Here is a 22227-nt window from a genome sequence, read left to right as displayed (position 1 = left end):
GATCCACAGTGGGTAGCTGTTTTATAAAGTTGTTTGTTTTCTGTGAAGCAAGCTGGAACACGAAAATCAGTAAAAGCGTGCCGAACAAAACTGTACGAGGTGAGATGTACGTGTCCCTCGTTTTTTTTAATAGGTTATATCCCATGTGAATGGAGGGTGTATAACCCATATGTAAGTTATAATTGGTGTTTTTTTTAATATTATCCATTTCTATATACATCCCCGAAGCTGTCAATGCTGGACACTCTTTAGTGACTTTATCAATATGAATATGCTCACGTTATGGACATGTTTTCAGCGAACACAACAATAATTTAAAAAGAAAGAGCATGAAAGAAAGAAAGACATAAAATTATGTAGTTCGGTCTATAAATTATGTTTAGAATAATTTTATTCAGATCGGCCCATTTAAAAAATTATGGGCCTTCAGGTCATTATCGGTAGAATTGACAGCTATAAAACTAAGATAGCAGGACTCTCAGATAGTCCTATCCGGAGAGATAGACATCAAGTAGTCATTTTCGTAAAAGCTATTCTTGAGAATTCGCAATAGGAAGCACATCCTGATTGAGTCTCGGGAATGCAGACATCTCGGGACCAAGAGTCAACTCAGTTAGCCAAGGCTCGAGACAGGCATGTCCTGAAAACTCGTGTCTCATTCAGCCAAGAAAATTTGGATTAAAACCCTACTCTAAGTTGAATTGAGGTAGGAGTCACAATCCGAGTCCAATAAATCTAGCTAAGAGTCTTATTCTTAGTAGAATTGAGATAAGACTTCCGGTCTAAATTTAATCATTTTAAGTTTGGATGAAAGAGGAGGAGATTTGACGATAACGTCGAACATTTTCTTTTAGATGCATTTAACTAGCTTTTAAATGACGTGACAAATTTACAACCTTAGATCTTTTTAAGACAAATTTATAACCTTAAATCGTTTGAAATGGAGAGATCCAATTCCTGGATATTTAATGCCAATATTTGGCAGCAAAAGTGACTGTTATGCCCTTTTCTCCTTTTCGTTACTGTTACATCTCTCCCTCCCTTTTGCACTGACTCTTGTGCATTGGAAATGTCAGTCTGCATTATATGGAGCTTTGTGCAGTGAAAATCTCTCATTTTTTAAAAAAGGAAAAAAAAATTCTAAAATTACTGTTGGAAAAAATATCAGTCTCCTCGATCGATCAAGCTCGTCGAAATTATTTGGACCGGTTGGCCTACCCAACCCGAATACACTGCAACGTCCGAGACTGCAGATATATCGAAACCACCCGAGATTCAAGGGATGAGAATCACGAGTATCTTACTCTCCGACATGTGCGACCGAAATCGCTCCAAAGAGCAGGCCCTCTTTTCAAATTTGGTTTGAAAAGTCATGAAATCTAGCTCGTGACTGTACGAAAAGTCAGTTGATAGAAAACAATTATTGAGGGTCTTCGCTCGTACATTCTGCGTGAAGTTAAGGCCTATAGAGTCATAGGCATTAGACCCCGGACCATGATGTTTGAAAGAAGACAAGAGGAGAGACTCTGAGAGTAAAATTACCAAACAGTCAAAGTGTTTGATAAACCAACTGGCTGAAGTAGTTCGTTCATCTTTTGTCATAACTTTCAAAACTTCTACCACTTGTGATAAAGGTGAAAGCTCTAGAGTTGGAGTTCCTTTCATCAGAATTTTCAAATGTCTCAATATTGATAATTGTTATGATATTAATAAGGAGATCATAAATCCCATGTTGAGTGAGGATAACTTGTTTTCCTTAGTGAGTATCCGAATACTTAAAAAAAAAAAAAAAAAATATATATATATATATATATATATATATATATATATATATTGTAAAGAAATGTTTGCTCTCAAATTGTGAGAGTTGACTATATGATGCGTAATATTGATTCTGAATTTTTATTGGGTCGGCCATAGTAAAAGAAGTTATATTAAAAAAAGAGAAGTGTTATACATTTTTTTTTTTTGTTCTCTTTTTATTATTCTCTGCTGACGTGATATTGTCAATTTACTTTCAGATCAATCTTAATTAAAAGGAAAAATAATAATAATAATTGTGAATTGTTAATGCATGCCACATCAACAAAGAAGAATGGAATAAAAATAAAAGAATACAAAATAGCATTTTTATTAAAAATAAATCCCTCCATTTCCACTTCAATCGTGCACCAATATTTATGAGATATTACCCTTAATTAACGAGGACATGGTGGCCTCCATGGGACCTTGAGGACATTGTTGTGTTGAAGGGTTAGAGGAATGCTAGGAAACACAATAGTTTTCATTTATTTTCTGATTATATTTTAATTTATTCCCTAAGTTTATTTCCATTACAATCGTTATATATTTCCTTGATTTCCTTTGATGTTGTAGAATCTGCATTCATTTCTATTTCCAAAATAAGTGTAATTATTTTCTATTTAAGATTGTAGATGTCGTACGTCCAATTTACAGGAAAAAATATATAAAATTTCTGAAGGCATTTGGAGGTTAAGTTTCTCAAAGTGATCGTTTGGAGGCTAGCTCGATCCCCTCCAAGGGATCGATTTATCTTTTAATAATTTTTTATTTTTATTTTTTAGTTTCAGGCAATAAAAACCCCATGTCAATTCATTCTATCAGAATGATAAGAAGTTTGACTTGTTTCTTAAACATGAAAATTATTTTCTGACTTGTTTCTTACACATTTGGCAACCTTTTTGTTGGATGAACTTCCCTCTGTTGTTTTAGGCCAGAACAATCACATTGGCTTCACTTACAACCTGAGCATCCAAAACTCCTCAAAGAGCTAGACTGCTAAAGTTCAGGATGAGCATAATTGATCATGTTGTCTTAAATTTGGTGGGTATCAAGTGAGTTGGGAGAATTTAGTTAGAAAAAAATAAAAAGTTTGAACTCCAGCGCGCCGGAATTACTTGGCAAAAAAGAAAAGAAGAATACTGAAAATTAAGCAAACATATATAGTAATTCAAGTGAAGTAACATGAGGCAATTGTCATGTTGGCATGCAAAAATAAGGTCAGGTTTGGTCTCAGCAGCCCAATCAATTTTTCCTAATTATGTTGCACACCTCAAACGTACGCCTCACTTGAGAATTAAAGGGATGGCCCCCCTCCAAAAATAAATAAATAAGTAGTTGTTATATTTAAATTTGTTAAAAAAAATATATTTTTAATCTTTCTTCTTTTATTTTGGCCCATCAATTTGTTTAATACAATTTGGCCTCACTTAATTTAAATTCTTAATTCCGCCCGGGCCAGAAGTCATCCATACTACAAACTATCTTCAGCAATATTAGTTTGTAATTAGCGGAAGTTTACTTAGTAATTTGGTAAAGAATAATGGTGCTTCATATACAAAATAAGAAGCAAATTGCCCGGTACCAGATTTGACTAACATTGAACAGAAAATGAGAAACATGATTGCAACTAAAAAGAACACTAAAAACAAAGAAAATTGTTTTTTTTTTTTTTTTCTTGAAAACAATTTTAATTTGCCAAACCAACTATTGTGCCTCAGAGTTCCGAGCTCTTGCACCTAGATAGAAATACACCACACATTTTCAACATTGCCTTAATTGCTATAATCTCATGATTCCTTCGCATCAACCAGTCCCACCAATCCCTTGATTTAGGATTACATCCTCTTGAATTAATCAATTAGATGGTTAGGGATGGCAAATTATTTGACTACCGTCTACCGATAAAGTTAACTTTAACCGAATCGAATTTACTGACTTAACCGAACAAATTTCGAAACCGATTTCGGCTAAATTTCGATCCAAATAGGACCACCGATCTGGTCGGGTAAGTCCCGACTCTTAATAATTGACTCCTCATCAGTTTTTGTGATTTCTGCCGGAAGGAAGTCGTCAGTCAAAACAGTCTTTGATTGGAAAGAAGCTTGAAGCAATTTCACACCCTAGCGAGTAGAATCAAACCAGATAAATTAAGAAGCAAAATAGTTATAATTTGTAATGACAGAAAAATAAGCATTTGGTAGTTATAACGCACAGAAAGCAGGGGATGAGTAAATGAGTAATGAGTGGCAAACCTCATCCATGCCCACATCGACCACTTTCTCCTCAATATCATTTGTATCATTAAACTTGGTAAGCAGAGGGATAAGAGTGGTGGAGGACAAGGGCTTCACCTCCATATCATCCATCACCATGTATGTAGCCGTCCGTTTCACGTAATCTTCCTCACTAGTGGAGGATTCCCCGATTGCGCTTGTTGGCTCTAGGAATGTCACTAGACAGTTCATCTTAGACTTGCACTGAGGACAAACTGTGCTATTGTCATCAGCCACGTAATTTCTACAACCCACGTAGGAGTTCGCAGAACACCTATAAAATTGGCGGAATGTTGTCGTTGACCCAACGTTGGGCAATAGAAGAGGGACTTTAGCACCAGGCATGAATACCATGGGTTCTAACAGGAAGCGTTTGTTTTTGTCTGGTTGGAATATGCGAGTTTCACTCAGATTTTCAAATGTCTGGTAGAGGCTTGGCAAGCTGCCTACCATGCCGCCTCCCTCTTTAAGAAGGCTCGTGACAGCTCCGACCGGCAGAGTGAAAATGCTATAGAGGAAATCAACAAATTCTTTGTCTGCTTCAGCAAAGAGCACCCGTCGGCCCTTCTTGTCTATGAAAAGCTTCAGGCTTACTTTGGTCGTTGCCATGTTAGCTAGGTATGTGGATGATGATGAATCTAGATCGAATGGGTTCAGTATGGCAAGAACCCGTACCCTCAATAGGCTTGGCTTTAAAGTCTTTTGTCCTACACAGAATTCGCTCTGGCAAGTGCCTTTTTTATGCTTTCCATTGGCCGCCCAAATAGTACAAAGTACCCATTATAATTTTCAGGTCTACATAACAAAATTAATTTTAAACAAAAAAAAAGAAAAAGAAAAGGATTCCTATAAATTGTGTGGGTCCAATGATGTGACTGACATTAATTTGTAGGATTACGAAAGTCTCAATAGCATACGCCTAAATTCATAATTCTAAGCCCATATATGTACATGAAATACCACCCATGAATCCATGATCACCTTCTAATATGATTCTCACCATGTATTGTACGCTTGAAGTTGTGAATTCTATAACCTTGAAACGACTTTAGGATGAAATTGTTAGATATTGACAAAATAAAAGAAAAGGCAAACCTAACATAAAAAGAAAAGGAGGAAAATAAAAAATATTTTAAAAAAAAAACGAGAAGATAACATGTGATAGAGTACTACTTTGCGCTAAGACGAAAAAGAGCAAAAGAGATCGAATATTTTGTTAAATCATGTAATGTAGCAGCCACGACAGCACCAACACATATTGCTGAGGTAGCAGTCACGACAGCACCCCTTGAAGAGGATCAGCTTACATGGAACCACGATTCTAAAGATACTGCAGCAGTAAAGAGTCTACGGCCACCAAAGGAAAATATCACAAGATTTGGGGAAAGGATCAACCAGCTTCAACATTACCTAATCAACATACAGCCGCATATCTTGTTGTGATGAATGCTATCAAAGGAAACCAAGATCAGCAATATAGAAATCAGCAGACCAACTCACTGTCAAGGCAATCAACCCTTTATGGAAAGCAGCACAAACCCGCAAATCATGGACTGTCGTGCTCATCAAGGCTGATACAAGCAGAATGAGGACACCATAAAAGGAAAGACTTAGAGGAGATCGTTGGAGCATTATTATGATTTCAATCTGTTAGAATTGTATTTTGTTTTGCATCATAAATATATTATATTTTCCTTTGGTAGCTGCAGACTCATTCACTGCTGCAATATCTTCAGAATCGTGGTTTCATGTGAGCTGGTCCTCTTCAAGGGATACTGTCATGGCTGCTACCTCAGCAATATGTGTTGGTGCTGTCGTGGCTGCTACATTACATAGTTTAACATATTTAACTTTTGATGGAAAAGCACGAGCTAGGACTTCACCACATCATGAATTTCTTCGACCTGATGCGATTGCTTTACTTTTGTCGGCCATGAGGGTTGTACGACATGTTTCTCTCGTTTTAGCTTGACATGGGAGAATTAACTAAAGTGATTCCCAGCTACAAAAGTAATCGAAAATTCAGAAACAACCTGTATAAAATTATATGGTGGATAAATTAGATGATCATAAATCTTTTGCAAATCAAAATCAGGAAATGTGATCTTGACGTATAGTAGTTAAAAATTAAGGTAACTAATTAAATGGTAATGTTTTTTATTCGGTAAGGAAAAATGTTTTTATCTTTTATTCAAAAACATTAAAATAAGCATGTAGGTTAAAAAAAAAAAAAAAAAAACTTTGCAGAATATTTGAGAGAGAATTATCTGATTTTATAATAATTTAATGGATTGGGTTTTACATAATAAGCAAATCTATTTATAGAAGAAAAATACTTGTAAAGAAAGTAAATATAATCCTAGTGGTAATAGTAAACCTATTTCTATTAATAATAGTACACCTAGTCCTAGTAGTAATAGTAAATCTAATCTCAATAAGAAAAAGAAATAAATAAAGCAAATCTCGTCCTAGTAAGTAAGTGAAATAAAGTCTTAGTTGTAAATAAGAAAATAAAACAAAATCCCAACTTGACGATTAAGTCTTTCCTTTGGTATTGTACCAGATTCCGGCCAAACTAGCCATTTTGGCCGAAATTCGGCACAAATGGCCGAATTCCGGCCACCTCGTCGGAATGTAGCCAACCCAGATTCCGACAATATTGACCGGATTCCTTCATTCATCGCCGGAATCTGGCAACAATAGTCGGAATTTTATTGGTCAATGACAAAATGTCGTCACTGGTGATTTTTTCCGTTGGTGATTTATGATTGAACTTTTGTTAGTAATTTAAATTTATTGTTGGATGTTATTTATGGCTCTCTCAATTTGAAAATATATGATTATTTGTTTGTCAATGTGTATATCTTAGTTTAAAACAATTTTGTAGTTTTTATTTTTTTTATATTATTTTACATTAATATTTTTATGATGTGAATAAAAATTGATTTTTATAAATTAACATGAAAATATAAAAAATATTTGTGATTTTCCGTACGCGCCAAATACCAAAAAAATGTTTTCGGCGAAAAATATTTTGCTCTAAAAAATGATTTCCCTAAAAATATTTTACAACAAAAACTATTTTACATTGAAACAAACATAACATTAATTTATTGAGAGCGGTGAATATGATCTTATGGAAGGATCCACAAAAATACATTAGTTTTTGGGGGTTCTCTTTGCCATCCTTTCCAATTAGTAAGAAGTGCAAAGGAAGCACCGAAAGATTTTTCACAAAACTGCACAAAGTTTTAGCATACGCCTAAATGCATAACTCTAGCTATGCCCATGATCAGCCCATGTAATACGATTCTTGATCGCCATGTATTATACGCTTGAAGTTGTGTATACTGTACGTACAAATTGCTTGAATGTAGTTTTTAAATGAAGATTCCTTCTTACTTTTCTTTAGAAATTACTTTTACTTAATGTACGTACAATAAGTAAAAGATTCCATCTTACTTTTCTTTAGAAATTGCTTGAATGAAGTCATGAATTTTCATTATCATATTTGGTTCCAGTCAAATTTCTGAGTTTGAAACAAATGATAAGGTTCAATTATTAAATTATGATATATAATAACTTATGCCCTAGGAAAAAAAATAAAAAGATACATAATAACTTCTGCTTTTCAGTAGTAGTACGAAGTGGCATGGCTTTTCAAGGAAAAGTAAGACTTAGCAGCTAAGCTTTAGGATGAAATTGTTAGATGCTGAGAAAAAGAAAATAACAGACAACATAAATAAATGTAAAAGAAAAAGGAAAATGCTATATATATTTGTAAGTGTTTAATATTATTTAATGTGATAGTAAAAATTATTATTAAATATTATTTATATTTTTATTAATTATTTAATTTAATAATAATTTTTATTGTCACCTGAAATAATAACATTTGATAGCATGTATAAGGAAAATAATATTTGAACAACACAGGTACAATAACTTCACAACACTCCTTCACATGTGGTGAGTCTCAGTGTGTGGGGCCTACTCCCATGTGAGGGGGTGTTGTGAAGTCGTTGTACCTATGTTGTGTAGGAAATAATACTCTTAAATAAAAATATCGAAAAAGAAAAGAATAGGAATAGAATCTATGAGCATATATAGCTTAGTTGGAATTGACATTTGGAGAGCTATTTCCTAGGATTCTCTATAAAGTAAGTCTCTCTACGAAAATTTCATAAAAGTTACTTGCCCGAGCCTCCTAAGTAGCTTGGTTGCCAAGAAACCAAAAGAAAAGTCGTGAGTCTCGTGACGTATAAAAGTCAATTGTTCATGGTTTTTAGTGAAAAAAGAAAAAAAAAGAAAGAAAGAAAGAAGAGGTAAAAAGTGATCACAAGCAGAATGCTAACCAAGGGATTAGTTACATTTTCAAAAGCTTATTTTCTAAAGATGTTCTACCTTTGTTATCAATTGTGATCAATCAAATGATGGTCTCCGTCTCTCACGCATCACTCTACTGCCATCTTCGATGTTTCAGATCTTTGACGCCACCAATCACGCCTCATTTTACCTTCTACTTTCTAAGTGTCTTGTTACCCTTTGCTTTGCCAGATATTGGAGTTGTTTTTTAAATTTTTTTCCTGTTTATTTATTTCTGTTTTATTATGTTGCTTGGATTTTAATCGTCCTTTAGGAAAGATTTTTGTATTTGGATTTCTATCGGTACCTCTCTTTTCTGCCGTCTCAAATTTGGACTATTATAGTACTTTTACCGCTTAAGTCACCTTTGGGTGGTTGTTGTTTCCAAGTGAGGGTGCGGATGGATTTGCTTTACTCGATGCCCTTTTAACTTTTTTAACCGCCTTGTACGGTCCTTTGAGAGGACCAAGTCACTTATTTGACTCATTTCTTACCTTTTGTAATTATTTTAGCATTGTTTTAGTTTAGTTTAGATTTACTGTTAAAAAGCCGCATTTTTTTATTTATAAGATTGTCCACTTCTCAATTTTGGATTAGAAGCGGGAGATCCTCTCCTATAATCATTTTCTTTATACAATTAGAAAATAAATAAATAAATAAATTTGAAGTCCAAATTGGGATGCTATTAGATTATAAATGCTAAAAGTGAGAAGGAAATATTCTAATTAATGTTATTTTAAAGTTAATTATACTATGTAGAAAAGATGGACATAAGAAATTATGAAAATTTCCATAATTGTGTAAGAAGAAAGAAGCTCCACACTTCTCTCCGTAAGAAAAATTGTTAAAATTAATATTAATTTTTTTATTTGTTATATATTAATTTAAGCGTGAGAAATAATTAATAATTTAGCGTAATAACATACCAAAGAGAAAGGGTGGTGAACTACCTTATCCTTAATTATTAAGGAAAAGCTTAATAGCTGTTTAGTTGCGAGGATAGGATTGTAAGATTGTTTGGCTATTTATACTATTTGTTTGGTTAAAAGAATAGAACATTATTCATCCAAAAAAAATTTTTAATTCATCCAAAAAAAAGAAAAAGAAAAAAGAATAGAACATTCTATGTTTTAGATTAAGGATATTATAATTATAATCTCATGTTTAATTATCGATCATTGTTCGAATTAATTGGTTATGGGAATAAGGTGATCATTATCCCTGTTTTTCTGTAGTTCAAGAATTGCTTTATTTTTATGAAGAGCAATAATAATAATAATATTATTGCGGAATTTTAGTAATAATTAATAATACTACGAATTATCTTCAGCAATATTAGTTTATAATTAGTGGAATTTTACTTAATAATTTGGTAAAGAATAATGGTGATTCATAAACAAAATAAGAGGCATATTGTCCCGTACCAGAAAATAAGAAACGTGATTGCAACTAAAAAGGGGACTAAAAACAACAGAGAATGGAAAACCGTTCTCAAAAACAAAAACAAAAACAAAAATTAATTTGCCAAACGTGCCCTAATCCTTCAGAGCTCTTGCACCTAGAAACAAGGCACATGCACTGATTTTCAACGTTGATCTCGTGATTCCTTCGCAACAACCAATCCCTTGATCGATCGATCTACTCATTCATTAATAATTGACTCCTCATCAGTTTTAGTGATCATCTCTGTCGGAAGAAAGACGTCAGTCAAAACAGTCTTTGATTGCAAGGAAGCCTTGAGCAGTTTCACACCCTAGCAAGTAGCATCAAACCAGATATATTAAGAAGCAAAATAGTTATTAGAAAAAAAAAATAGAAAAAAAAAGGAAGCAAAATAGTTATAATGTGTAATGATATACTAGTGGCGCTGCCATTATCAAATACCCTTAATTTAATTAACGACTTTGTTGTTCAATGTTTAACAAAAACAATAAACATGGTACTGAGAGCAAAAGAAGCAATTTGGTAGTTGTAATGCACAGAAATTAAGCAGGGGATGAGTAATGAGTGGCATATATACCTCATCCATGCCCACATCGACCAGTTTCTCCTGAATATCCCTTATATCGTTGACATTAAACTGGGAAAGCAGAGTGACAAGAGAGGCGGTAGACAAGGGCTTCACCTCCAAATCATCCATCACCATGTATGCAGCCGTCCCTCTCACGTAACCTTCCTCACTAGTGGAGAATGCCGTTGTTGCTCCTTGGAGGTCTGTGAATGTTGCGATCCGGTCCTTTTTCCAGCCGCACCAATCACAACTTGTGCTGGCTTCGTAATTACTCAAACAAGTAATGTGTGTGTTCGTAGAAGAACACCTATACAATTGACGGAATGTTGAGCCAACGTTGGGCAATAGGAGAGGGACTTTAGCACCAGGCATGAATACTCTGGGTTCTAGCAGAGAGCGTTTATCTTTGCCCGGTTGGACGTAAGTGACAGTCAGATTTTCAAAGCTCTGGTAGAGGCTTGGCAAGCTGCCTACCATGCCGCCTCCATCTTTTAGAAGCCTCGTGACAGCTCCGACCGGCAGAGTGAAAATGCTTAATAGGAAATCAACAAATTCCTTGTCTGCTTCAGCATAGAGCACTCGATTGCTCTTTTTGTCCATAAAAAGATTCAGACTTACCTTCGTTGCTGCCATGATAGGTAGGTATGTGAATGACGACGAATCTTCGAATGGATTCAGTATGGCAAGAGCCCTCGATCTATTGGCTTGGCTTTATATAGTCTTTTGGCCTTACGTACACAGAATTCGCTCAGCTGGCAAGTGCCTTCTTATGCTAGGCTTTCCATTAGAATTTTCAGATCTAGATACCAAAGTTAAGGTCTTAGTTAAAAAGAAAAACAAAAAGAAATAAGAAAAAAGCAAAAAGAAAAAAAAAAGAAAAAAGAAAAGAAAAGTAATTAATCCTATAAATTGTGTAGGCCCTATAAATGATGCGATCGAAATGAATTTGTAGGATTACGAAAGTCTCATAGCATACGGACGTACGCCTAAATACTAGGGGTGTAAACCGGAGCTAGTTTCCGGTTATTAAACAATTATAACCGGCTCCGAAACCGAAAACTCCGGTTAACTGGCTACTCATGTCCCCAATTAACCACCGGTTAGTATCCGATTATCCGGATGAATATGGAGGAAATTAGTAAAAATAATAACAGGACTGTATTAGGCTTTAGAGATGCTGGAAAATAATAGTCTGAAACCTAAAACTCTCATTTCCTCCATTTTCTCAGTTGCTAAACATATTGAGGAAAAAAAAAATCACGGAAAAGAGTTCAAAATGAGAATTATGTTCTGACAAACCAGAATAAAGACAAAGAAATACAAAATTCCAGCATTAAGCTAGAAAACTAGAATATCTAGAACGTTTGGTTGCCGAGAAAATGAAGGAAAGCAAAAGAAAAATACATGCCAGAGCCAGATCTAAGAACTGGACTCACCGATGAGTGATCCGGCGACTAGAAAGGAGTATCCCGACGAGGCTCAGGTGAAGTCCCGGCGAGCGAGCACTAGCGTGACTCCTCGGTTTTCTGAGCAACTAGACACAGTAAAATACATGCCAGAGCCAGATCTAAGAACTGGAACTCACCGATGAGTGATCCGGCGACTAGAAGTGAGTATCCCGGCGAGGCTCTGGTGAAGTTCCGGCGAGCGACCACAAGCGTGACTATCGGATTTTGAGTGAGTGAGGGAGAGGGGAGTCTGAAGACAAGGGTTAGGAGTGTAACGAGTGTCGGACTACCTGACCAACATCGGACCGGTCCTTTGCCTAGCACAAATTAAAGAAAAAAAAAATTTCCCATGTACTATATATATTATAGCCCATCCAAAAATAATATATATATATACACACAGTAGGAGCCAATTATCCGATTATAATCATGTGTCTAGAAAATTAATAATCGACTCCGGCTTCTAGTATCCAATTTCTCAATTTTTTGATTATCCAAAACCGATTAGTGCCCGAAGTCAGTTTTTCAACCGGCTATAATCGGTTCGAAATTACACCCCTACTAATACATAATTCTATGCCCATCGGCCATGTATTTAATATGATTCTCATTTCTCACAATGTATTATATAATTTATGCTTGAAGTTTTTTTTTTTTTTTGGGATAAATACCCCATTGGTACCTGAGTTTTACGTGTTTTTAAATTTAGTACCTCAGTTTTGTTTTGTATCATAGGTGGTACCTGAATTAAGAGTAAAAACCCATTTGGTACCTCTGTTAGATTTTCCGTCCAAATTTTAACGACTCGCCACGTGTCAACCGCTGAGGTTGACACGTGGCACTACATAAAAAAAATTAAAAATTAAAAATTAAAATCTTTAGAAAATGATTAAAAATAATAAAATTTTAAAAAAAAAATTAAAAAAAGAAAAAAGAAGAGGGGGGCCACCATGGGGGTGGCCGGCCACCCCCATTTTGGCCAAGGAGGTGGCCCAGCCACCCCCTTGGCCGGTCTGACCGGTCTGGGGTGGCCGAACCACCCCATAGGGGGTGGTTCGGCCACCCCACAGTTGAAAAAAAAAAAAAAAAAAAAAAATTTTTTTGAACGGTTTTGGCCCTAGGGGGTGGCTTGGGCCACGGGGGTGGTTCGGCCACCCCCAAGGGCCAACCCAAAATTTTTTTTTGAAGGGTTTTGGCCCTAGGGGGTGGTTCGGCCACCCCAAGGGCAAACCCTCAATTTCTTTTTGGATGGGTTTTGGCCCTTGGGGGTGGCCGAACCACCCCCTAGGGCCAAAACCCTTCAAAAATTTTTATTTTTATTTTTTTTTTCAACTGTGGGGTGGTTCGGCCACCCCAGACCGGTCAGACCGGCCAAGGGGGTGGCTCAGCCACCCCTCTTCTTTTTTCTTTTTTTTTTTTTAATTTTTTTTTTAATTTTTTTATTTTTAATCATTTTCTAAAGATTTTAATTTTTAATTTTATTTTATGTAGTGCCACGTGTCAACCTCAGCGGTTGACACGTGGCGAGTCGTTAAAATTTGAACGGAAAATCTAACAGAGGTACCAAATGGGTTTTTACCCTTAATTCAGGTACCACCTATGATACAAAACAAAACTGAGGTACTAAATTTAAAAACACGTAAAACTCAGGTACCAATGGGGTATTTATCCCTTTTTTTTTTTTTTTTTTTTGGAGGAGATTTATGCTTGAAGTTGTTTGTATATACTGTAAGCCTGAAGCGACGTACGTACAATATTAAAACATTCACTCTGACTTTTCTTTATTATTATATTTGATTGCAATCAATTATCAGTTTGTTTCGGTATATAATGTCTTTTGTATAAAATATTTTCAAAGAAAAAAATTAATTACACAAAATAAATTTACACATTGTGGAGTTTGTTTGAGTGCCTATATATTAAGGATTCCTCATCATATGTTATTGGGTTTTTCTGGGTGAGAATTAGTGCGAGGTTTAGCATTAGGCCATTAGCTTTATATCAGACGACACTGGCATACCCAGTGAAAAACTCAACACTTCACATTCGTATGGGAGCAATATATATTGTGACCCAGGAAAAACAAAAACGATTCTCACCCAGAAGCTATAGCTAAAGCTAAACCTCATCTTCGGGATCTCTAGCTCGCTTCCCACAAGGTGATGATGTTGACGATGACGATGTCCCTGAGTACGATTCTGAGCCAATTACTGATTGCTTCAATTCCATTTTCTCAAAATCCAAACCGCGCGTTTGGAGGCCAGGGTTGGCCCCTGGTCGCTTTGGGCACCCTCATTCTGCAAGTTGGGATTTTGAGGATGGTTTGGCCAGTGGCCACCATTGACTGGCTATATATAACCACCTCCATTTTTACATGCATCCATTTGTTTTTATTGGTTTTTTTTTTTAATAAGTTTTGTAGTTCATTAATATTGTTTTAGTTTAAGTCTCAGTAATTTTTTTATTTATTATTTTCAGCATTTGATGTGGCATAAATACTACACGTATTGCCTGTAATATAGTGACATGTCATAAGATATGCTGAGTTGTCTTCCATATGTGACATAAGAGATAGGTGTCATATTTTTACTTGCAGTGATGTTAAGCTAGCTCCATTATAAAATTAGATAAAGCATTGATAGAAGTACCAAGTCGGTATTTTGATTTATTAGGAGTGCCATCCGTGACACTTTTTGAAACCAAATTAAAGTGGCTGATTGATTTTGGCCCAAATCACATGTACCAAAAAGACATCTAACCCTAAAAAGAATACATTTAGAGTATTGAAGGGGGAAGAATCATTTTGAAATGGAGAGGAATCACCCCTTTTGAAGAACGAATTGGCTCCTCTCCACTTCAATATTGGACGGGGAAGGATCCTCTCCATTTCAATACGTACCCTTCACCAAATAGACACAATTTCAAACACAAACCCACAGAATTGAACAAAAAAATTATACACAAAACAAATTAAGAAGTAAATTTCCTACCGTGAGAGAATGAAAAAAAAGGCGATCGTCTTCGGTGGTTGACAGCAAAGAGAGAGAGAAGATTTGAGAACGGCGGAAGGCCGGCGACAACGTGATTAAGATGGTCTGAGCCTCTGAGGTGGTTGATAGCGACAGCATAAGGTCAAAAGACTATTGCTAGGCAAAGACAATATAATGGCAGTCACCAATTGCATTGCAAGATTTGTTATTTGCACATATATTAATTGTACACATATTGTGTATCTTTTTGGCTTTTTAAAAATAAAAGACAAAAAACTCACTCAAAAAAACATTGTGTGTACAATTTATATACAATGTGTGTAAATAACATATCTCATTGCAAAAGGCAGAGAAGAGAGTGAGATGGTGATCACTTATCACTGCCAATGGTGATCTCCCAGCTTAAGAGAGAGAGAGAGAGAGAGATAAAAGAGAAAATGAGATGGGCGTGCGGTGAGAAAGATGGGGGGTGGAAAATATGTTTTACAAAAAATATTTACACTCCATTAGCCTTGTTTAGTCAACTAAAAATATAAATTTTCCGATTAATTAGCCAAAACTTTCAGCCCCAAATTCGGGAAAACGAATTGAAAAAAGCCAAAGCGTATGGCTCGAACAGGGTAATTAAGGTTAGTCAGTCCAACCAAATTCACTTATTATCCATCAAACACCTCGCTAAAGAGGTCATCCAAACTCACGATTATCTCCGGACAAAAAATTAGTGCAGATTCACAAATAAAATATATAAAAGGCATACATTGCCACACCTTGTTTTACAATAACATTTGAATATACATTACAGTCCTCCAGGATAAAGGTGATTAATTAGAAACATGATTGCAAAAAATATAAAAATCCCACGGATAATTTTTTGGATAAATAATCCCACCCACTCCCACTTCTTGCACCGACAAATTAATAAAGATTTAGTCCTAGACTTCCATTGGTCCCTGCTCGAAGCAAAACATCAGTCAAAACAGTCTTTGATTGCAGAGAAGCCTTGAGCAATTTCACACCCTAAAAATAAAAAGAAGCAGATTAATTATTATATACAACAAGTACTACTTTTCTCTGTTTTATCAAGCATAAAAATTTCTTCAAACAGTATAAGCATATACCTCATCGATGCCAAAATGGACCACTTTCTCCTCAACGGCCCCAAGGTCCGTGACACCAAACTTGCTGACTAAAGTGACACCAGAAATGGTGGACAAGGGCTTCACAACTAGATCATCCATCACCATGTAAGTAACCGACCCTTTCACGTAACCTTCCTCATTAGAGGTTGGTGGGTCTACGTATTTTAGCTCCCAGCTCATTGGCTTGCTGCTCTTAGGACAAATTGCTTTCTGGTCATTAGACACGTAAGGACAGTTGTTCCAATTGCAAATACACTTGTAAAGTTTCATTGCTGTATATGACTGCTCAACGCTTGGCAAGAGGAGAGGAACTTTAGCACCAGAAATGGCTGCTTTTGGGTTTAGCAGGATGTCTTTGTGTTGCTCTCGCTGAATGTAAGCATCACTCAGATTCTCTATGCTCTCGTACAGGCTAGGCAAGCAGCCTGCCATGTTTTGCTTCTGTAAGAGCCTAGTCACTGTTCCAACCGGCAGAGTGAAAATGCTAAAGAGGAAATCAACGAAGTCTTTATCTGCTTCAGCATAGAGCACTCGATGACTCTTTTTGTCTATCAAAAGCTTCAGGCTTACCTTTGTTGCAGCCATGTTAGGTATGTCAATGCCTATAAATCTTCGAAGGGATTGAGTCCAGTAATTAAGTGCTCTCTATTGGCTTGCCTGTTACCCTTTTTATAGTCTTTAGGCTATATGGAATTAACTCAGTCTTGGAATTGAAGGGCCTTCTTTTTTAAAAAAGGTACTAAAATTATTAAATTTCTGAGTTTGAAACAAACGATAAGGTTCAATTATTAAATTATGATACATAATAACTTATGCGCTAAGAAAAAAAATAAAAAGATACATATAACTTATGCTTTTCAGTGGTAGTACGAAGTGGCATGGCTCTTCAGGATAAGTAAGACTTAGCAGCTAAGCTTTAGGATGAAATTGTTAGATGCTGAGAAAAAGAAAAGAAAAGGCAACATAAAGTAAAAGGAAAAGGGAAATGCTATACATATTTTTAAGTGTTCAGTACTATATATTTAATGTGACAGTAAAAATTATTATTAAATGTTATTTATATTTTCATTAGTTATTTAATTTAATAATAATTTTTATTGGCATGTCAAATAATAAATATTTGAGAGCATGTATAATACTCTTAAATAAAAATATTGAAAAAGAAAAGAGTAGGAATAGAATCTATGAACGCATGTAGCTTAGTTGGAACTGATATTTCGAGAGCTATTTCCTAGGATTCTCTATAAAGTCTCTTTACAAAAATTTCATAAAAGTTATTTGCCCGAGCCTCCTAAGTAGCTTGGCTGCCAAGAAACCAAAAGAAAAGTCTTGACGTATAAAAGTCAATTGTTCAAGGCTTTAATGAAAAAAAAAAGAGAAAGATAAAAAGTGATCACAAGTAGCAGAATGCTAACCAAGGGGATTAGTTACATTTTCAAAAGCTTCTTTTCTAAAGATGTACTACTTGTGTTATCTATTGTGATGGATCAAATGATGGTCTTTCTCTCAAGCGGCACTCTTCCGCCATTTTCGGTGTTTCAACTCTTCTACGCCACCAGCCGCGCCTCATTCCGCCTTTCATGCGTCGGGTGTCTTATTGCCATCCGCTCTGTCGGACACTGGAGTTGTTGTTTTTTTGGACTTTTTGGCTGTTTATTTATTTCTTTTTTATTATGTTGCTTGGGTTTTAATCTTCTTTTAGGGAAGATTCTTGTATCTGAATTTGTATTGGCGCCTCTCTTTTCTGCAGTCCCATATTTAGACTATTACAGTGCTTCTACTGCTTTAGTCGCCTTTAAGTGGTTGTTGTTTTCAAGTGATCGAGGATATAAATGAGTTTGCCTTACTCTGTATCCTTTTAACTTTTTTAACCGTCTCGTACAGCCCTTTGAGAGGACCGGGTCACTTGTTTGACACATTTTTTACATTTTGTAATTATTTTAGCATTGTTTTAGTTTGGTTTGGGTTTAATATTGTTGGGAAGCCCACCATTTTTTCATATATAAGATCGTTGACTTCTTCCCGCTTTTGAATCATAAGTGGGAGAGATCCTCTCCTGTAATCATTTTCCTTATACAATTAGAAAAAAAAAAAAAAAAAAAAAAAATGAAGTCCAAATTGAGGATACTGTTAGATTATAAATGCTAAGTTTATGTTATTTTAAAATTAATTATATATACCATGTAGAAAAGATGGACATAAGAAATTATATATGAAAATTTCAATAATCGTGTAAGAAGAAAGAAGCTCCACACTTCTCTCCGTAAGAAAAATTGTTAAAATTAATATTAAACTTTATTATTTGTTATTAATTTAAGCGTTGAAAATAATTAATAATTTAACATAATAACATACCAAAGGAGAAAGGTTGGGATCTCAACAACCCTAATTTTAATAAGAATTTGTAGATAACTTCTTTCTAAAAACCTCCTTTCTCTACAACAACCCCTAATGCCCAAATGCCATGGGAGGAGAGAATTGCTTCCCTCCTCCCCTCCCTCTTTTCCCATTCTTTCCTCCCCCTTTCCCTCCATGCTAACGTCTCTTTTGAGGCCTCAATCTTGCTAGAGCTTTCTTTAGCCCTATCCACCTCATTTGGAGATTTTTCTATGCTTTCCTTGTTTTCAACACAGATCTCACAGGCCATCTCTTCCTCTACCGTGTCTTTCGCGAAGTTTGGCTAGCTGGGTTCTCGGGCCAAAATTTTCAAAATTAGATCTAGGCTTCTTTGCCAGCTTTTGCACGACACGCGCCTCTCCGTTGTGTTCGTCGTCGTTCTCCGTCTTTGTCGCCACTAGTCGTGTTTTCTCCGGACGTCCACGCATCGGTGCATGGCATGCACGCGCCAGCGAGTGAATCTCACTCGCAGAATTGAACATGTCTACAGTAGTTCAATGCTAGGATGAGTATATGAATCTGCTTTTGAAGAAACTTAACATATTTGCGGTTTTTGTTTGCTGCAAACTCAAACTGTACCTGGAAACTTTACACTAACATATAAACCACTTACTTTCTGATAAGAATCGAACATCTAAACATTTTATTCGAATCCTGCTCAATTATATTGCCTTACATGAGCAAAATTCCATGATTTCTCTCAAACAGATGTATGCAGGAAATCATTTTCCTTTCCATCACAGTTTACAATTACTTCCAATCGTACACAATCCAAGTGCCTCAACCAACTTGTATTTATAGACGGTTATATCAAACCGTTTGCAATTTTTAATTACGGACGATTTGTTTATAACCGTCTATATATTTATAGATGGTTTAAAATAAAACCGTCTGTATTTGTAACGACGGTTAAATTAAACCGACTGGAATTTGGTTTTTCCTGTCGGTTTAAAAGAAAAATGACTATAATTTTTTTTTTTTTTTTTAATAGACGGTTTTTTAAACTGTCTATAAAAAAACCGTCCAGAAATCTCTTTTTTTTGGTAGTGTTGGCCGGGCTCTTGAAGACGAACCAGATGTTGATCCCAAAGCAGCTAAAGCCATTTCTCCGAGCCTTTGGATTCGCTCACGGTGGTCGATGGCTTCGTTCTAAGTGGAAGCGCTGGCGTCAACGAGAGAGAGAGAAAGAAGATAGAGAGAAAATGGGATACCATCGCCGTCCTCTTTGTAGTCATGTTACCATCGCCGTGAATTTTGAAGTTTCTTATTTTGTTAGTGAAGTTATTTCACGGTTCTGTTAGTGTATTTACTACGCTGTTAGTGTCCAGCCTATCCTTTTTTAAGTCATGCGGTGGGAGTAACTACAAAACGCTGTAGTTTTAAACCACAGCTTTTATGCGGTAGTTTACGTGCACTACCGCATAGAAGCCAAATCCGAAAAGAAAATGGTTGGCGAGCAGATTACTAAGGTTCAAGTGTGTTAAAGTGACCCATCAAATTACTAAGGTGTGCCAAAAATGCTACTTTTTCTGCTAATACCCTTATTTTTCCAAAAAATTAAAATAAAAAATCCGATAATATCTTTGGGGGTGGCGCGCGGCCACTACCAACCAGCACCCACACTTTTTTTTTTTAATTAAGAAATTTTAATTTTAAAGTCTTTTAATTTCTTTAACTTTTTAGATTTCTTTTTAAAAAAAAAAATAGTTTTTTTATTTTTATTTTTTTATAATTTTTTTATTTAGATAAGAAGGGTATTATCAAAAAAAGTAGCATTTTTGGCATACCTTGGTAGTTTGATGAGTCACAATAGTACTTAAAAATTCAGGGAGCTATTTTAAAATCAGTTGCTAATTTAGAGTACCTTTTTTTTATATTTTTTTCCTAAATTTATCTATTCATATCCCCTTAAGTTTAGGGAAATTCAGCCCTCATCAAATTAAATTTCTAATTCCGTCCTGCTTGAGAGGTCATCCATACTACGAATTATCTTGAGCAATATTAGTTTATAATTAGCGGAAGTTTACTTAGTAATTTGATAAAGAATAATGCTGCTTCATAAACAAAATAAAAAGCATATTGCCACATATATACCAGGGTTGACAATCATGGAACAAAAAATGAGAAACACGATTGCAACTAAAAAGAAGACCAAATTAGCAATCAATTAAGTACTGATGACTATTTTGTATGAACACTAGTCCTACAGATCGAGCACACTTATTTTCAGCATTGCCTTTATTGCTACAATCTCACGATTCCTTCGCAACAACCAATCCCTTGATTTACTCATTCTGAAGTGGAAAGTGAATCACATTTCAACATCAACAAATTTAGCTAGCTATATCTCTCATTCACAATAGACTCCTCAGTTTTAATGATTTCTATGGGAAATAAGACCGTCAGTCAAAATAGTATTTAATTGCAAAGAAGCCTGGAGAAATTTCACACCGTACCATCAAACCAGATAAATTAAGAAGCAAAATAGTTATAATATGTAATAATAGTAATCCTAATTTAACGACTTTGTTGCTCAATATATATGTTTACCAAAAATAATGAACAAACTAAAAGCAGGCCAGGGGACAGGGACGGAGGGAGGGGGGGGCTGGCAGGGGCCATGCCCCCCCCCAAATTTCCTAAAAAAAAAAAATTTAAAGGTAAGAAAAAAAAATAATCTAAAAAATTAAAAAAATTAAGGTTAAAAAGAAAATTTAGCTTATTTGGCCCCTACCCAAAAAAAAATTTCGGCCATTGGCCCCTGCCCGTAAGAACTTCTGGCTCCGTCCCTGCCAGGGGATGAGTGATGAGCGGCATACCTCATCCATGCCCACATCGACAACTTTCTCCTCAATATTCCCTATATCCTTCACATTAAACTTGGCAAGAAGAGTGACAAGAATGCTGGAGGAAGAGGGCTTCATGACCCTACATATATATCATCCATCACCATGTATGTAACCATCAGTTTCACGTAACCTTCCTCACTGTTGGGGGATGCCCTGATTGCTCTTGGTGGGTCTATGATTAATGTTACGATCCGGTCCATCTTATTGTTGCACAGAGGACAAATTGTGCTATTGTCATCAGCCACGTAACTGCTTCAGTTGCTGGAAATGTATGAGTACGGACACCTATACAATTGACGGAATGTTGAGCCAACGTTTGGCAATAGGAGAGGGAGTTTAGCACCAGGCATGACGACGTTGGGTTGCAGCAGAAAGCGTTTGTCTTTGTCTGGTTGGATGTAAGTAACACCCATATTTTCAATGCTCCGGTAGAGGCTTGGCAAGCAGCCCACCATGCCGCCTCCCTCTTTCAGAAGCCTCGTGACAGCTCCGACGGGCAGAGTGAAGATGCTAAAGAGGAAATCAACAAATTCCTTGTCTGCTTCAGCAAAGAGCACCCGTTGCCTCTTCTTGTCTATGAAATTAAAGCTTCAGGCTTAATTTGGTCGTTGCCATGTTTGGTATGTGAATGATGATGAATCTTCCAATGGATTTAGTACGGCAATACGAAAGTATATATATATATATATAGCATAGGCCTAAATACATAATTCTATGCCCATGTACATGAAATACGAATTCTCACCATGTATTGTACGCTTGAAGTTTTGTATACAAGATGTAAGTAAAAGATTCAATCTGACTTTTCCTTATTATCATATTTGATTCCAATCAAATTTATGAGTACTTTGAAACAAAATGATAAGGTTCAATTATTAAAGTAAAAAACAGTAAAAGATAAATAATAACTTATGCTTTTCAGTGGGGTGATACGAAGTAAGACTTAGCAGCT

At 35.7% G+C, this 22227-nt stretch overlaps 4 protein-coding genes across 5 annotated transcripts in view; all 4 read right to left on the bottom strand.

The window, feature by feature from the left end:
• LOC133864730 (uncharacterized) overlaps positions 1-21349 on the bottom strand; it is a 39220-nt gene extending 17871 nt beyond the window's left edge. The window contains exon 1 of the transcript XR_009899561.1: positions 21246-21349. The gene's annotated coding sequence lies outside the window, so the exon portion shown is untranslated. The remainder of the gene's footprint in view (positions 1-21245) is intronic.
• On the bottom strand, positions 3444-4781 carry LOC133864266 (uncharacterized). Its single transcript, XM_062300548.1, has 2 exons — positions 4056-4781; positions 3444-3923 (listed from the first exon to the last, which is right to left on the bottom strand). The coding sequence occupies exons 1-2, from the start codon at positions 4683-4685 to the stop codon at positions 3771-3773; spliced, it is 783 nt and encodes a 260-aa protein (XP_062156532.1). The 5' UTR covers positions 4686-4781; the 3' UTR covers positions 3444-3770.
• LOC133863690 (uncharacterized) lies at positions 9810-12238 on the bottom strand. Of its 2 annotated transcripts, none has more exons than XM_062299739.1 (3): positions 11889-12238; positions 10462-11251; positions 9810-10194 (listed from the first exon to the last, which is right to left on the bottom strand). In XM_062299739.1, exons 2-3 carry the CDS (start codon positions 11083-11085, stop codon positions 10084-10086), a joined length of 735 nt encoding a protein of 244 aa, XP_062155723.1. In that variant the 5' UTR covers positions 11086-11251; positions 11889-12238; the 3' UTR covers positions 9810-10083. The 2 variants fall into 2 exon arrangements, with proteins under 2 accessions (XP_062155723.1, XP_062155724.1); XM_062299740.1 differs by having other exon boundaries at positions 12038-12238.
• On the bottom strand, positions 15591-16677 carry LOC133864168 (uncharacterized). Its single transcript, XM_062300420.1, has 2 exons — positions 16009-16677; positions 15591-15907 (listed from the first exon to the last, which is right to left on the bottom strand). Exons 1-2 carry the CDS (start codon positions 16612-16614, stop codon positions 15806-15808), a joined length of 708 nt encoding a protein of 235 aa, XP_062156404.1. The 5' UTR covers positions 16615-16677; the 3' UTR covers positions 15591-15805.
• Positions 21350-22227: the final 878 nt, after the last annotated feature.

Source organism: Alnus glutinosa, chromosome 3, assembly GCF_958979055.1.
Source record: "Alnus glutinosa chromosome 3, dhAlnGlut1.1, whole genome shotgun sequence".
NCBI lineage: Eukaryota > Viridiplantae > Streptophyta > Magnoliopsida > Fagales > Betulaceae > Alnus > Alnus glutinosa.
Note: the sequence above shows the minus strand (reverse complement) of the source record. Positions and strands in the feature narration are given on the sequence as shown.

Coding starts and splice junctions, on each gene's coding strand:
- LOC133863690 (XM_062299739.1), bottom strand. CDS start 11,085: ATGGCAGCAACGAAGGTAAGTCTGAATCTTTTTATGGACAAAAAGAGC. Junction 10,195..10,461: donor TCGATGTGGGCATGGATGAG/GTATATATGCCA, acceptor GCTACTTGCTAG/GGTGTGAAACTGCTCAAGGC.
- LOC133864266 (XM_062300548.1), bottom strand. CDS start 4,685: ATGGCAACGACCAAAGTAAGCCTGAAGCTTTTCATAGACAAGAAGGGC. Junction 3,924..4,055: donor TCGATGTGGGCATGGATGAG/GTTTGCCACTCA, acceptor TCTACTCGCTAG/GGTGTGAAATTGCTTCAAGC.
- LOC133864168 (XM_062300420.1), bottom strand. CDS start 16,614: ATGGCTGCAACAAAGGTAAGCCTGAAGCTTTTGATAGACAAAAAGAGT. Junction 15,908..16,008: donor TCCATTTTGGCATCGATGAG/GTATATGCTTAT, acceptor TTTTATTTTTAG/GGTGTGAAATTGCTCAAGGC.